Below are 17,342 nucleotides of genomic sequence, written 5' to 3' on the forward strand. Positions count from 1 at the left end.
AACTCCTGACATCAAATCAGCTTTTGTTAATGTTATTAGCTAAGGGGTTTACATCCCTTTTTCAACCTACAATCTGAATTGAATGATGTTTTCAGTGTGGAGAACAACACTACAATCAGTACAATACAAACAACAGAATTCTCTGTTTATATGTGAGGTGCAGTTGGTTGGAGTAAATTATTTGTTCTATATCCAGCAGGGCCATGCTTTTATTTGAATAAACTCTATGCTTTCGGTTAGTTGAGATGATCAGTGATTCAGCAGAAGTGGTGATATGGTTACAAGAATCACTCAGGTGTTTTAGTTTGCTAGATAAATAAATGTGTGACATTAACATTTTCAGCATTCACACTGGGTGCCTCAGTTTAGAAAAAGTGACATATTCAACCAAGTCAATTAGGCAATGTAAAATAAGTCATTTATGCTACAGCTGACAGCAGTATGCACCACCTGGTTACATGAACAACATTGTGACATGACTGAGGACTAAGTGTGCCCATGGTTCATTGCCTGAATGTACATCTCATCATTACCCCACTCAGGTAGGAGTCTATCGAACAGACAGAAGCAACAGATATGGGAAGCAAATAGAGAAAATAATAGGGCCCACAATCAGCCCCTGAGGTACACAGCAAGTAGGTCTTCACATGATGTAATAAAATCACCAAACTCCTGTCAGAGACAGGATTTGAGCCAAAATATATTGTATATTAGCGTTGTACTTTTTATTCTGACCTAGGCCTCCTTGTGAACACCCGCTGGTCAGAGGATTGGGGATCTCTCAGATTTGGGAACCGTTAGAGGTGTTTATGATCGTGAAATACTGGCCTTACAATCTGCCAAGGGAGTTTACCACTGTTGTAGCCTAATTGTTTTAACAGCCTACCTGCCCCCTGCGAGTTTGTGAATCTCAGGATGATACAGAGACCTCCACAGTCATCTACAATATATAACGAAGCTGCAGCATGAGAGAAGAGTGCCAGAGAAGCAGCTTAGGGGCTCGCCAGATTCATTCATGTATCGGAGTCACAATGACTCAGTTCTACTTGTTAAGGCCAGTTTATAATTCAGTGTGGAATAGATGCTATAGGTACACAATATCTGCATACACCAATGCTGTGGCCTACCGTTTTGACGGTATAATGGCAGAATGATGCACACACCAGAGCACAAGTATGAATGCTCACAACAGCATGGGCCATTTAGGTAACCAGGCTTTACTCCAGATTACTGTTGTCCACGAACTTTGGAGAGACCTGCTGCTACAATTTGGTTAAGTTACAAAACTTTTAGTGCCTGTTTGTGTTAATACGTGTTTTGTAATTTGATTAAATATTTTTATCATCTCCAGATCATTTATAATTTCTGCTACTGCCATGATATGCATTCAAGTTGGAGTTTTGTTTAGGCCTACTTGCTGTAAAGGCACTCAGGTAGCATTAACACATTATCACAGGAAGTTATGTGAAGACATTTATTGATTTCATAATCAGCTTTATGCATCCTGCAAACTAATAATTTGGAGGGAATACTTATTGTTTTATCTGATACTGCCATATCATGTTCACACAGGTCATGTGTGTAACCTCCAATCCTCCAATACATTCAGAGGTAAATCCCTAAGGGAAAGTAAAAAGTAAAACTAAATATCGTGGGTCTCTATTGGGAGACTGTATTCTTGTATTTTTATAAACGAATTTCCTTGGCGTTAATCCAAATATTTGATTAATTGCGGATTTGTGCAAATTCTATATTGCTGTCTGCGCTCTGCATATATTGAACAATGACGTCATCTCAAGCCTTTATTTTGAAAACACACTGTCCGGAAGTGGCGTTTGGCATTTGGCATGCGCATATTATAGAGGAAGAAACGCAGTAGTGTTTAACCGACGGCACAGAATTGTAAACATTAGCAGACTGGGCGACTTCTGTGTGTCGTTAGGATGGAAATCTAAGGTAAACCGTGTCTTAACCATGTCTACTTTTTGTCAGATAGCTGTCACTGCTAACAGTGTCAGCACATGCCGTTTCGGAAGCTTTGACGTTAACTTAGTAAATGTTAGCGCTACAGTTTAAGATATCCAACCCGTGGTTTCAGAGCTGATGCTGAGACAGACTCTCCAGCGGCCACATATATCTAGGAAATTTCGGTTAATAAATTAATGCCATCATTTATTGCCACATTTTGTTTTTCTTTGGTTGTATTTGTTCATTTTGATGTTATGCGTTTGCTTTGTGATTTGAATCGCCTGTGGATTCCCTACTCCAGGGCTAGCGATAGCACATAGCGTTCTCACACATCCTCGGGAAATGAACTGATGGTAGCTAGCTGACTGATTTTATAGCTCTCTGCGAACAAATTTAGTCTCGGCAGCACGCGTTCCTTCTACTTAGTTTCTGCCACACCTATCGATAAACCTCGATTAAACCTAAATCTCACCACACGGTTGGAGATTGTGATTAGCTAACTGGATAGCTGACTGCGTATCCGGATCTGTCTATCTGCTGAAATTGCTAATCACAAGCAGTTAGCCTATAAAAGCCACTTGTTAGTCATGCGAAGAATGTAGCTAGCTAGAGACAAATAACTCACAACGAGCGACCGTGTGTGAACGCTAAATGGTGTGAGAGGACTGACACAGGACAGTCTGTCTCAAAGCTGATCCAGTATTGAGTCAATATGAGGTGAACATCTGAGCCGCTGTCTAAGCTGATAACGTGTACCAGTATCCCATTTGCCTCGCTGATTAATCCTGACCTGTGATACGGTTGATAATGTCACTGTAATGTTATATGAAAACTGTGGATTTGGGAATCAGCTGTCGGAGTTCAGCAGCTCGCTGGAGGCCACAGTTTGTTCAATTAACGTGCTTAACTTCGCAGAACAGCTGAATACAACAAGCACAGGTACATTTAACAGGAATGCTGTAGTCTAAAGTGTTTTACACAGTATTAGGGATCATACTACTCATGTTACTGAGCTTTAACAGAGTGTAATAAGTTAACAGTGTACCAATACGTTTGTAAAATATATTGCAGCCCAGTACAGTTACCTACTTATAAATACTAGTTTGTTTGTAGTGGATGTTGTTTTGTTTGTGTATCTGTGTCAGAAAAGTGGAGATCCAAGTCTGTGGGGTTCTGTAGTCAGTGATGGTGCAGTATGGGACTGTATTATGATGAAAGGTGTTTTTGACACTATTTCCACCCCAATTTACATATGTATATGGCGGGGAACAGAAAAGCAGAAATGTTACCAGCAGTAATTATAGGCCTCAAATGGCCACAGAGTTGATTGAACACCTGTTTGACAACAGTGTCAACAAAAACCATACATCATAACCTTTACGCAGGCAGGGTGTATTGCAGGGTGACGGCAGTTCATTGCAATAGATTGTACAGGTAGGTCTAAAACAAAAAAACTGGTGACTCAGCGTAAGCAAACAGATCAGTCAGATATGAAATTCAGTCAGTAGCAGGACAGGGTTATAGCACAAACTACAATGAACAAAGAAAAAGCAATTAGTGGGCTCTCAGAAGACGATACTGTAGCTTCCCGTCAGCTGGCCGAGGACGTTTGCTGAAAGAAAACATAAGAAACCATAAAAAACTAAATGGATGAGATGGAAATTTGTGAAAGGGCTTTATGGCAAACACAGTTAAACTGACTGTAAAGAGAGTCTGATTTTTTTTTGTTGGCTTTGTAGGTTAACCTCAAGGTGTGGAACCAGACTTTGTTCTTCAGTGCATGGAAGCAAAGCCAATGCGCAGGTAGGTGTGGTACTGAAGTGTGAAGAAATGTAAATATGATCCTTTGCAGAATGAAAAATGTGTGGTTATTTTGGGGTTTTTTCCACTTAATGTCACCACAGCCACAACTTGTTCAGAATTAGTCTTATTAAAAGATCTTGCGTGAACCTCCCATGACTCAGTGACACCCATCCTGCTGGTTATGTCATCACATAAGCTTGTGTACAAGGCAGGCAAATGCTCTGCTGCACACTTTCTCCTTGATCCAAAGGAAGACCAGCCACTGGGAGTTCTACCAAACCCCCCCATCCACCCACCTCCCAACCCCCAGAGGACTGGGTGGATTTGACCACAGCTCTGTTGCTTTGCTGTGGTGTTTAATTTAAGCCTGTGGTCAGCGACTGTCCTCTGACAGGTTAATAGTTGGATGGAGAGTTAGGTGAAGGGATGATGTTGAGCAGGAAATCCAAACTGTTCTGTTTATAGTCTGGGAAACACATGCCTGCTAAAAATGGACCGGTGTCCTCACATTAAGAGGAACCACCAAATCCAGGTTCACAACTCAAAAATAAAAACCTTGTTGAATGGATTGCCAGATGTCCATTCCCCTCACAAGTACAAGTCACTAGGGAAGAGAGACAGACATTGTTTTTTGTTGGAAACGTCTAAGCTCATTTTGGAAGTCACACACAATTATTTATCTCCCTCAGTAATAGTTGTACTGTACTGTACTAGACCTGTCACATCTGGTGTCATTAAACAGCATTATTCATGATGGTTTTGGGAAGACTACTTTCAAATTTATATCTGGTGTGACATATAAGATACCAGCTGGCAAGATATTACACCAGCAACATCTGGCTGAGGCCTGCAACCGGCCTGAAACGAAACAAACGTTGCCAAACTCTTTATTATTATGTTAACAGCACCAACTCGCCTGACTACAAAAAAGTTTTGAGTTTGTGTTTAACATGATGAGTTGTGAAGTAAAAACCAAGTAAATAAATACTCAATCACTGGCCATGTGCTTTATGTCAAGGGCCACCAGCGCACGCCAAGACGCCACTGGAATGGACATCACCAGCCGCTGTACTCTGGGGGACCCCAACAAACTTCCTGAAGGGGTCCCCCAGCCTGCACGCATGCCCTATGTCTCAGACAAACACCCACGGCAGACCCTGGAGGTGATCAACCTGTTGAGAAAACACCGTGAGCTCTGTGACGTGGTGCTGGTGGTCGGTGCCAAGAAGATTTACGCTCATCGTGTGATCCTGTCTGCCTGCAGCCCCTACTTCAGGTACGCAGAGACAAGCATTGTGTGTGTTTCACATCTGTGAAATGAGTACTTCTGAGTGCTGGCCGTGACATTATTATCTCTCTTAATTTGTTTCCATGTTCTTTCCAGGGCAATGTTTACTGGAGAGCTGGCAGAGAGCAGGCAGACCGAGGTCGTTATCCGTGACATTGATGAGAGAGCCATGGAGCTGCTCATTGACTTTGCCTACACCTCACAGGTAACAACAGCACCACAGAACAGTGTTAATATTTGGCATCAGAGATGGGTGATGGGTTGTTTGCAGTAACACTGATGCCCACAAAATGGCATGTGACACTACTGATAACCTGTCCTCCCTGCCCATAGGTAACTGTAGAGGAAGGGAACGTCCAGACACTGCTCCCTGCAGCCTGCCTTCTCCAGCTGGCTGAGATCCAGGAGGCCTGCTGTGAGTTCCTCAAGAGGCAGCTGGATCCCTCCAATTGTCTGGGCATCAGGGCTTTTGCTGACACACACTCGTGCCGCGAGCTGCTCCGCATTGCAGACAAGTTCACCCAGCACAATTTTCAGGAGGTAAGAACGTAGATAAATCAGTCACTTAAAATTTAAGTCACAGTGCTACAAAAATGATGCAGGTGAAATTTAGACGGTTCAGAAAAGGGAAGTGCTCTGTGATGTTACATCATGTTACAGTTAAGAGTCAGTTAAGAGGTTTATTGTCCATGTCTTTGGTCTTTGTTGGTCACACGTTTGTGTGTAAAAACATGGTTTGAAAACTCAAAGAATCCTGTGCATGTAAACAATGGGTACTTATGGAAGGGATGTAGAATCAAGCATCTGTCTGTGTTTACACACTGTCTTTTGTCATCACTGCACAGTTTACCTGCCCTTTTTCCAAGCCTCAGGATGTGTGCACACAGTAACTAATATGACTGTTGGTCTGATTCTGTGTTTGACAGTGTAGTTTTACTGGGGGGTTATAAACATGGAAAGTATCCAGACAAGTCTATTGACTTGTGATTATAAACATCATTTGCAGGCATGTGACTTCAGAGGCTTGTGCTAACACAGCACAGAAGAGGGAAGCATCACTTTCAGAGGAGTTTCACAAGTTCACAGCATGATGCTTGTCAGAATAAATGTGAAGTGGATTTTTAAAAAGAAAAAGTTGACAGCACACTGTTCTCTGTTTCAGCTCCGCTTTGTATTTATTATTCAAGCATTTTGATTTGTGCAGCTAGTTATATTTTTGAACAGAATCCTTCACCAGTAATCTTTCATCCAGAAACTTTAAATTCAGCAGCCAGGAAAAATTGTTGGTTTGCAGCTTGTGAATTTGTAAAATGGGGAAACAGGCTGTAATGATATATAGTTTATTTTGAAAACACCAGCCAACAGCAAATGATTAAAAATGAATGTAAACCTCTCAGTGTGAAAGAAGAGGACAGCAGATTAAATGGAAGTCAGTATAGTTTAACAGGACGACACAGCATTGGTCCTTTCACACAGGTGCTTTCACGTATACAGACTTCCTCTCAGGATTGTGTAGACATGCACAGACTGTGATTGATTGTTATCTCCCTCATTGCTCTGTTTGTTTTGTGGTACCTGTTCTGATCTGACACATCAGATTAGGCCTTATTTTTTAAGTTCATAAAGTTTGGTGACATTGCGTGATTCCCAGCATACCATCTGCCCTTTATCACTGCAGACATTGTGACTTCATAATGGCACATAAAAGCACAATATCAGTCAATGAAATGTTGTCCCAATGAGTTTTGGTGCATTTGAGTGAATCTCAGTACTCCTGTATATCTCTGCATTCATTCCTGTCGCTTCTGTCACTGTTCCACTTCCACTGGCAGTCATACACGTCCGAGCCTTAACAGAACCACCACTACGTTTGACAGATGAGTTGATAGCTTTGGGTCATGAGCTGTTTCTTTTTTTTTCTCCACACTTTCCTTTTGTCAAATCATTTTGACAGAGGTTGTTCCTGACCTGTACTGCTTTATTTATTTTTTAATCTTTTTTTTTTTTCCAACAGTGAGCTGTTTTTAAGGTTTATCAGGGGTTTCCATCATGTGTTGACTCCTCTGAGGTTATGGTCATGAAGTATTCTCTTGATCATTGACAAGGAAACTTGTACACCTACACCATGAAAATGTTCTGATCATCCACAAGAGTTGTTCTCCTTGGTTTAACAAGTCATGTGCCATTTTTTAGTTTTCACATGTGCATCTGCTTTCACTTTATTTGTCATTTTACCCAGCTGTTGATTCGGCAAGACAACTGCCTCTGATATCTCTTTTTGCTTCTTCACTTGCATTGTCACCTCTTTACTGTGGCGACTCTCAGTCAGCTCATCTGTACCATCTCACAATAAGCTAATCTCAACATGTTAAACAGCTGCATCTGGTTGACAGTTTAAATCATTACACTCTCTGTATAGGATACAACAGTTATTAATGTTCTTAATTACTCCAGTGTTTGTCCTGATATGATGAAATGTTTGAGAGGTTGTGTGAACATTTTCATCTAAGTCCTAATATTCAAAGAGAAAGATCTTTCACAGTAAGACAGGTTCTAGTTTCTTTACTTGATGACACATGGTTTGTACATTGATCTATAGAGAACTAGAATTTACTGTTATCTCTTTGTGGCAGAACAACTGACTAACTGTTTGATTCTGCTGTGTGGCAGGTGATGGAAAGTGAAGAGTTCATGCTGCTGCCCGCTAACCAGCTGATTGACATCATTTCCAGCGATGAGCTCAACGTGCGGAGCGAGGAGCAGGTTTTCAACGCCGTGATGGCCTGGGTGAAATACAGCATCCAGGAGCGCAGGCCACAGCTGCCCCAGGTTTGTTGCTGGAAAACATATCCTAACACAACCAATACAGCTACTGCGGCCAGGGTGGTAATCAGTGTACAAGATGCACAGTCTAAACATTACTTTCAAAGTACTCCGTTGTATTTGGGGAATAACATGGATTTTGTGTGTTCTACAGGTCCTGCAGCATGTCCGGCTGCCGCTGCTCAGTCCCAAGTTTCTGGTGGGCACTGTGGGTTCAGATCCTCTCATCAAGAGTGACGAGGAGTGCAGGTGGGAGGAAGGACGAGACATCTGCCTTCATTTTACATGCATTTTATATACTGATACAGTGACAATATGTAACTTGCTTTTCTGTTGTTTCAGAGACCTGGTTGATGAAGCTAAGAATTACCTGCTGCTGCCACAGGAGAGGCCGCTGATGCAGGGCCCCAGAACACGGCCGAGGAAGCCCATTCGCTGTGGAGAGGTTCTTTTTGCAGGTCAGCACCTGTCTTTTTCTTTTAGTTGACAGCCCCATGCAGACATCACTGCCAGTGTGGAAGACTGTACTGAATGAAAGGACTCACCTGTGCAAATTCCTTGTACCGTAGTTGGTGGCTGGTGCAGCGGAGACGCCATTTCCAGCGTGGAGCGTTACGATCCTCAGACCAACGAGTGGCGGATGGTAGCGTCGATGAGTAAACGGCGATGTGGAGTCGGCGTTAGCGTTCTGGATGACCTGCTGTATGCGGTGGGAGGTCACGATGGCTCATCGTATCTAAACTCTGTGGAGAGGTGCGGCATGATCATTCAATCTTTCACCAGAGATATTTGTTTTTACGTCTATCCACTATCCAGTGTTCAGTACTCACATTTATAAAAGTAAAGAGGTTTTTCTCTCTATTCCATTTCTGTTTTCCAGATATGATCCTAAGACCAACCAGTGGAGCAGTGATGTGGCTCCTACAAGCACTTGCCGTACCAGTGTGGGCGTGGCTGTCCTTGGCGGTTATCTGTATGCTGTAGGAGGACAGGATGGCGTTTCCTGTCTAAACATTGTGGAAAGGTATCAGTCAAGACTCTTGTGTCGGTGACAAAAATGCTGTCTCAGCTTAGCTTAAACTCTTTCATCAGTTTCAGTGTTAAAACATAGGACTGATTTATTTTACATGTGCTTTTGGGCTCTCCTCTCGCTCTGTTATTTCTTAATGCTGCAACTCACCGGTGTTGACCTGCAGCCTGCAGTATTAACTTCTGTATTTATGACTTAGAATGTTAAAGCTTGTTAATGTTATAGTTTTGTTTAGTTGAACACCATCCCTCCTGTCCTTTAGATATGATCCCAAGGAGAACAAATGGACCCGTGTGGCCTCCATGAGCACCAGGCGGCTGGGTGTAGCTGTGGCTGTGCTGGGGGGATTTCTGTATGCTGTGGGAGGGTCTGATGGGACGTCACCATTAAATACAGGTATGGTCCTCATTACAGTCACAAACACTGAGCTGCAACAGTAATGAAGGTGAGGAAAGAGAAGAAAGGTGTTATCAGGTCAGACAGTAATCTGAAAGAGTGACAGTGGCCCTGTGCTTTGGCCTTAATCAACTGCATGTTTCCAATTTTCCTATCCTCTCTCTTTCCTGTCCTCTGTTAGCTTTTTGTGATTGTGAAATGGGTCAAGTTTTCTTGTAAATGAATAAAAGTTATGTTTGCATTCATTTATTAGTGTTCCTCATCAAAATGCATTGTGTGTATCCCTGAAGTCTTACAAATCTGTGAAGTCCATTTCCTTCTTCATTAAACATTTTCAAACCTGTTTTTCTTTATTAAACTATTATAAATCTTGTGTACTGGATTGCAACATTCTTCTTCTTTCCTCCCTTTGTTTGCACATTGCTACATATATTGGTGTGTTTCTGCCACCTGTTGATCAGGGGAATAGTGAGACCGTTGGTAGGGCTGTGCATTGAACCACTTGTGTGCACGTAGGTGTGCGCAAGATGAATAAAACAGGGACCCATGCTGTAGCTAATATAGGAAAGTGGAAATTCTCTCTCAAAGGACAATGAATGAGATAATATATATGTGAGAGAATACAGGATGGGACTACTCAAAACTGTAATCCAGTTGTTGAAATAAAAAAAAAAAAAAAAGAAACAGAAAAACACTGGTCTATGCCATTAAATCTTACTCAGCTGTCTGGCTGCCACGTTGTTCACTGAACTGTTAGTTCACTGTCAGTGTTACCTCTGTTGATTTCTTTCCCTACTGTTGATTACTGTTGTTTTGATTCTTGTCCTCCTGTGCTTCTCTTTCCCGTAGTGGAACGCTACAACCCTCAAGAGAACCGCTGGCACACTGTATCTCCAATGGGGACCAGGAGGAAGCACCTTGGCTGTGCTGTCTACCAGGACATGATTTACTCTGTTGGAGGGAGAGACGACACCACAGAGCTGAGCAGTGCAGAGCGATACAACCCCAGGACCAACCAGTGGTCTCCTGTAGTGGCCATGACATCCAGACGGAGCGGGGTGAGTGTTCTGTTGTTTCACAGTCACACGTCAGTCGCTGCTGTAGCTTAGGCTGCATGTAATCTGTCAGAAGGCCTAAGTGATCACTCAGAAGTGCTTTAATATGTGTATGATGCTGAAATGTGATTGTATCGGCAGGTGGGCTTGGCTGTGGTCAATGGTCAGCTGATGGCAGTAGGAGGCTTTGATGGGACGACGTATCTCAAAACTATAGAAGTCTACGACCCTGATGCCAACACATGGAGGTATGTGGCGCGCGAGAACGTCTGCACAATATGTTTACTTAGCACAACTGTGAAAGTAAACAATACAGATATAATTCAAGCTGACCAGAAAATGTAGCAAGCTTGTAGAAACAAGTATTTATATATAAACATTTTAGTAGTTATAAATTAATTACACTGTTTGAATAATATGTAATTTACTATTTTATTACGTCTAAATGTTTGGAAATTATATGATGTCCATCTGCATTTTTCTCATGTTGCATCAGACCTGGGTCATCATGTGTCTTAGAATATGGACGGGAGTGTTTGGTCCAGTCCACATGATTCAGCCTTTTTGTACCACAGAGCACTGGTATCATTCATACTCCTGCTACAACATGGAACAGAATGAAGCTCCTGAACTATAGTATTTATGGTAATCAATGTTCAGGTGTGCTAGCAAAGAAAATTACAGTTCCATTAATATTACAGTGTTTTCTGAAGTAATATTATTACTCAAAAGATTATTTACAAAATGTCTTATTTTAACATGTCTAATTTCCAATGACTTTCTGCTGTGATGCCACTTTATCTCAGTTTACTACATCTAATATGCTCAAGCTGCAGTTCTGTCAGGAAGAAGAGCAGAGTGTGGAGTTATAGTAGAATCACTTGAGCTGTAACTGCATACGTTTTCATTTAATATCCAGATATTTAATATCCTGGAAAAATTCCCTGTTTAAAACAACTAACATTTACAGTGAGGTCAATAGATTATAGCATAAGTAACAGCTACAGCAGAAATGTGTAGCATATTGGTAATGTGTCATTACTGACCTCTGTGGGTGGGAAAATATTGGATATACAGCTGCAAAGAACATCACTGCATCCTCAGTATCATCGTTTAAAATCATTTTAATTATTCATTGTCCTTTTAGAAATGAAAGCGGAGACATAACTGACATAATTTTATCCATGTCGTATATCCTGTTGTGGCCAGTTTAGAAGATTCACAATACATCAGAACATTGTGAAAGTTACAGGACAGGGCACGACACATTGACTCCCTCTGCTGTTTGATTGTCGCCTCCTTCCAGGTTATACGGAGGAATGAACTACCGCCGGCTAGGTGGAGGGGTGGGTGTCATAAAAATGACTCATTGTGAATCCCACATATGGTAACACCGCCCCACTCCTCACCCCCCACCACCCCCACTCACACACTCACTTCTCATCACGTTGCAATGGATGCCTCTTTTCACCGATTCTCGTGCCTCCAAAAGAGACGCTGTCAAGTCGTGCGAAGATGAGAGAGACGTGGGGGTGGGGGGGTATGAGACGGAGAGAGGAACAAACCTTTGAACTGTAGGTCACCCCCACCTCCACTCTAAGGTGATTAACTTTGGTTTGTCTTCGATTGACCACGGTCACCGCGAAGTGCACTGAGAGCAGAAGTCTACCAAGTACCATTAAGCTTCCAGTTAGGAGAGGACGGTCCTTCTCCTGTGACCTCTCCGAGTTTTCATCCTCCAGACTTCCCGGCCTGGGACAGTTGAATGGATCGGAACTAAACTTGACTGAGTTTTGCTGTTAGGGGGAGATTATTTAACGTTTCAGAGGTTTAAGAAGCGCAAAAGCACCAGGTCACTGGAAGAGGACTTTTTCGGTCTTTCCAGCTGTGAGAGCCTCCATCACCTTCCCCTTGTCTTCAAATGCCACCCCCCCCCAAATTCTGGCTAGTGACAGCTGCCCTGGGTGAGTGAAGAGACAGCAATCAGACCAGAGAACCTTTTCTTTATCGTGTGAGGTTGACTTTATGAAGACACTACATCGCATACTGACTGCTCACTCATTCTGTCTCAACTCGGCTTTAGGCTTTGAAGCATACATCTCAGCTGTGGCTGCTGTGTCTCTGGGCCTGAATGTGTAGCATTAAGTAGTAGAACATTTGTCAGGTAGTTTTCCTTCTGCAGTTAAGCTGTTACTTGGATGCCCAGAAAAAACAAACCCATCTTTTTGCCACCAGGGGAAATTATTAGCAGGAGAAAGGTATGTATGAGGAAGGCACTGTTCACTCATCATTTTCTCCCAAACTCACTGTTACTCGATGGGACTGCTGCACTTTACAGGAGGCTACTGTGGCTGTTTGTTACCTTGGATGTTGCAGGATTTCAGTTCAGATGGTCACAGTGTTGCTAAAGGAATATACCATGTGGCCTGTTCGGCAACATAATCCTGAGGTGGAAAGAACCTGTTGGCTCCAGTGCTGAAAAGGCCTCAGTATGCTTAAACAAACCAGGTCGGCTCAACTGTGTCAAGTGTGTTTCTACCTTCTGAAAATGGCAGCACTCAAAGGCCTGCTGTCATAGCCTCGGCCTGGCTGAATCACGCTGCAGTGTCCACACAGTAATCTAAGTGTATAACTGTGTATGACAGTTCACATTTCTCCTCAAAGAAAGCATGGAGTTGCATTCGGTTCCATGCTTTCACAGTGTTGTTTGCGGGGAAAAGAAAAGGAAAGCTTTAAAGTTCAAACCGACTACAAGTGACTGTACAGTCACTGTGTAAAGTGTGTGTGCTTGTCACTTTGTTTCAGAAAGGTACAAAAACTGTCCCCTGGATTCTGCCATTGGAAAGAGTGGATGGGACCATGTAGGACAATCTGACAAACAGTCTGTGTGAAGCATACTGAGGTCTTAACAGTGTCATACATTGTGTTTGATTGTATATTGCCAGTGTAACCTCAGACGTGGAAAAAGTGGGAACTTCACAGGATAAACAAATCCCATGAAAAGACTAAAACCAACAAGGTGTTAATCTGTCCATCAGTGCTTTCCAACTTTCCAGCCTGTCTGTGGAACTTAATCCCAAATCCATTAATTCATCTTGAAGATGTTCATTTTTAAAACAGGTCACTTATATATTAAAAAAAAAAAGGTTCAGCAATTTTCCATTTAATTCTGTAGTTTTAGGCAAACATTACTCATTGAGTCAAAGCAAACTACAGTGTGTGTGTGTGTTCATGGTAATGGAGGAACATGTAAACCAGTACAACAGTGTGGCTCATGGATGTGTTTTTAATAGGACACCAGTGGAGTTGGCCAGTGTATGGCACATGGATACATCAGGTTTTGGACACACACACACACACAGTGCTTGTTAGTGGGATACATTAATTGTTGGTTTTGGACTTTGTTGATAGGAAGAAAAACACATAATATAACCAGACTAAAGAAATACTAGATCACTCTCCCTGTTTCCATTCAGAAGTGGGAGACCTGCAGCCTCGGTCGTGAAATCACTCACAGTTGTTGATGTGTTTGTGTTGTATATGAGCCTGAGGAACAATGAATACTGGAGCCAGTGATCTGCTGTGGACACAGATGAGTGTAGTGTCTCTGTGGAGAAAGGGGCTGCTTAAGCCCATAATGCAAGAAGTAAGTTCAGAGTCACATTAAATTTTTTTATGATCTTGTAAATATTTTATGTCACAAGTGAACCAGTTTTTTTTTTTTTTTTTTCTACCCAGACAGCCATTGAAGATGCTGATCACCTCTGGGTGACATGGAAAGCACCAATGGTCAAAGTTCAGTTTAGAACTGTTAATAGAAGGCTGTTAGTTTCCAAGTCACTTATTTCTCAGTCATTTATTAATACATTGGCTAGGGACGCATTATATAGTCAGATGATGTTTCATAATTCAGTAATTTTGGAACATACACGATTTGAAGATTTCAGTTTTCTTACTAAGTTCCACAGTGGCCTTTGTAACAAAAAAATTAGGGAGCTGATAAACCCAGAATTTAAACCCAGTTTATGGAACTGGACACATCACATTTGTAACGTCAAAATCTGGCTCCTCAGATCATTGGAAAGAAAAATAACATATCCATCCCACATTAAGATAATTCTTAAATGTTTATGCATTAATAACAGCTTCTTCTGTAGTAGTTAGTGGTGAGATATTATTTGTTTTTGTTCACACGGCCATGGGGTTTTGAGACACAGGTCCTTTTTTGTTCTGCATTCACAGGTTCCTATAGTTTTGTTTGCGGATCTCCTCATATGCAGCACAGTGTAACAGCACCCCCTGCTGGAGGACAGTTACAGTGCAGCACTGATATGGATGATACAGAGATCCCCATGCTGTTTTCTTTCTGGTCTCTGGTTGTATAACTGATGGTGAATTGGTTTTGATGAACCCTCTCATAATTTATTGCACTGTGATTGGAAATGTATTTTAGATTTTATCTTTTTGTCTTAATTGTGTTTTATATGGGTGTTCGACTTTCCAGGTATGGGGGGGGGGGGGGGGGGGGGGTCGAAAAGCATCATAGATCAACATTTGGAATCAGACATTTCAGGCGTCACGCTGATGATGGCTTTTGATGCTGTGCACAGGTGAATTTGTTCCATAGATGCAACATGTGTTTTGACTTGCGTTGTCTCACACACTTTGTCACAGTTCTGCTCTTTAAATTGTGTGGAACAAATGCATTGCTGCAGGTGACGGCACACAGGCTGTTGTTATGCATTAAGTTAGCCACATTTTCATAGGCGAGCAGGTTCTAACCTGAATACTAGTGTTAATGTTCAGTAACTTGGCAAATCCTGATTCTGTTGGGTTTGGTTCTCTCAGCTTGTGGGAGGAGGGAATGGGGGGGGGGGGGGGGGGGGGTCGAGTCACAGGACCACTGTTAGGCTGATAATGTATTTGCTGTATGCAAATCTTCATGCTGAAAATGTTTATGCTTCGGGATGTTTTACAGCCACACGTGTTGTTGACTGCTTCGTGGGATTTACTAAGATTCAGACACTGGTGCAACACATTTTACACACACACACATATTGATTGTAATAAATGTGCAGTGTCCATCAAATCGAAAGAAATATTCACCCTTTGCATTATGCAGTCTGGCCAACTGTGTGTGCCTCTGCCTGAGTATATGTTGCTCTTTTTCACTGCCACAGAATTACGAGTTCATCCCGCTCAAGTTAGGAGACATGTACCTGATACTGCTTTGGTCCTGGGGCAGCCTGGTTAGTGTCCAGTGTTTTCAACTTTGTGACTACTTTTCTCAGAGACAGTAACTTGCCCAGCTGCTCTCATTTTACCTGATATGATACTTTTTCCTCAACATCTTCGATTCTTGTCTTAATTTTCTTACAGCAACTCTAGTAATACATTTTTTAAGTCAACAAATATTGATCAGGCTGCCTTAGACCAAAGCAGTAATTGGCTCCCGCACTGAGTGAGATTCCCTTTAATCACGTCAGCTACTAACGATGCATTGTGACTGTGATGAACCAAAATCAACCAGCCTTCAGTCAATAGCCCGTGTTTAAGTAAGTATCTTGTTTTGAGTAGCCTCTGTGCAGTCTGTCCAACACGTGACCCAGACATGGTTGTGATCTCTGGTGTTTGTTTTTCATGAATCAAGCAGCCACCTCTTCTCTGTGATCACTACAGCAGCTCTGAACCATGTTCACTCCGACAAGGATTAAACTCTTTTTTTTCCCTGGAAGACTCCCTGCTTCTTTGTGAGTTCCTGTACAATATGACCAAAACAAATATAAGAAAAAAAGAAATGCTGTTGATTTTATACATGTGTTTTTGTGTAGCAGGCGACAACAAAGAAAATTGTCTTGGTACCTTTCTTTTGATAGGGCTTACACTTTTCATTTTCCTTAGTTCCCTCTGAGGCCTAGCGAGGATAATAATGATGACCATTCACAGCCTATTGTACAAGCTGACTGCACTTGGACCGTGGTGAAGCTCTAGTGGTTGAAGGGAAAATTTTGGATTCAAATGCTGAGTTCTGTAATAATGCCAGTGTGATTATGTCAAATCCTGGAGCTGCTCGGCAGAAACTGAATAAGCTCATTCGAGATGAGCCAGACCTGAGCAGAATCAATCACGGGTGCACAGTGCATGCATGTATTTGTTTATATGTTTCATATGGCACATACGCACGTAGAATATGAATAGGTTTAATGATTTTCAGTTGTTGTAATCTGCAAAAGCACAGGCGCAGGTTTTTGTCTCCACCTATGGTGTCAGGATCCTGTGCTGAGTTTTTAATGTTGATATAATTGTATTTGGCAGCTCATGTGGGCTAAAGGGAACATTTTACTGCACATTCTGACCATATGCCTTATGGCTACTTTGGTAACTTGAGAGAGCAATGTCAGACACTTTATGGTAAGGCAGGAGCAGACAACATGGTGGTTAGCCAGAAAAAGAACAACTCCACTGGTGGAAGGAAATGAACTGTGAGCACTGATAACTAAAGCAGTAACGTTTTCAAGTAGTCTGTGAAGACACAGGTTAACATCTGGTTTGTAACCAGTGTAACATCTAGAACACTGTTCCCCCTTTAAGTACAGAACCATCCACATTTTACCAAAAACCAGGAAGAAACACAGGAACCACTGCTAAACATGAGAAATTGTACTTTAAGGCAGACTGACTAACAAAACAATAGTGTTTAACTCAAAGGTTCAGTTTACTGGAAGGTTTATGGGCCACACAGTTCCATAGATAACTGTGACCAGGTTCCTCTCTGCCACAACAGGCTGAGGTACCTGCCAGTTCCTGTTCCTCTGGCATGGATACTGGTGGTAACAAGTCTCCTGTGAGTGGCAGCTCTGCACGAGCTCTGACAGACGATACGTTCGTGGATGATACACCCATCCTCTAGTGGTAGAGTCTGGAACAATGGTGGTTTGGCAAGTGGGCTAGTGGAGCCAGTGTGTGATTGATCTTGCAC

At 42.2% G+C, this 17,342-nt stretch overlaps 1 protein-coding gene across 1 annotated transcript; it reads left to right on the plus strand.

Moving 5' to 3' along the window:
• The first annotated feature begins 1,852 nt into the window (after nt 1-1,852).
• On the plus strand, nt 1,853-16,097 carry klhl20 (kelch-like family member 20). Its single transcript, XM_041055205.1, has 14 exons — nt 1,853-1,956; nt 3,708-3,771; nt 4,790-5,047; nt 5,156-5,264; nt 5,393-5,599; nt 7,730-7,888; nt 8,037-8,131; nt 8,225-8,340; nt 8,452-8,635; nt 8,763-8,906; nt 9,175-9,308; nt 10,158-10,366; nt 10,505-10,611; nt 11,670-16,097. Exons 2-14 carry the CDS (start codon nt 3,749-3,751, stop codon nt 11,752-11,754), a joined length of 1,830 nt encoding a protein of 609 aa, XP_040911139.1. The 5' UTR covers nt 1,853-1,956; nt 3,708-3,748; the 3' UTR covers nt 11,755-16,097.
• Nucleotides 16,098-17,342: the final 1,245 nt, after the last annotated feature.

The sequence above is a fragment of the Toxotes jaculatrix genome, chromosome 14 (assembly GCF_017976425.1).
Source record: "Toxotes jaculatrix isolate fToxJac2 chromosome 14, fToxJac2.pri, whole genome shotgun sequence".
Classification (NCBI taxonomy): domain Eukaryota; kingdom Metazoa; phylum Chordata; class Actinopteri; family Toxotidae; genus Toxotes; species Toxotes jaculatrix.

Bases quoted from the DNA above. Each gene is read 5' to 3' on its own strand.
- klhl20 (XM_041055205.1), top strand. From the start codon at position 3,749: ATGGAAGCAAAGCCAATGCGCAG. The intron at 8,341-8,451 runs GTCAGCACCTGT...CTTGTACCGTAG, and splicing joins TGGAGAGGTTCTTTTTGCAG to TTGGTGGCTGGTGCAGCGGA. The intron at 9,309-10,157 runs GTATGGTCCTCA...TCTTTCCCGTAG, and splicing joins GACGTCACCATTAAATACAG to TGGAACGCTACAACCCTCAA.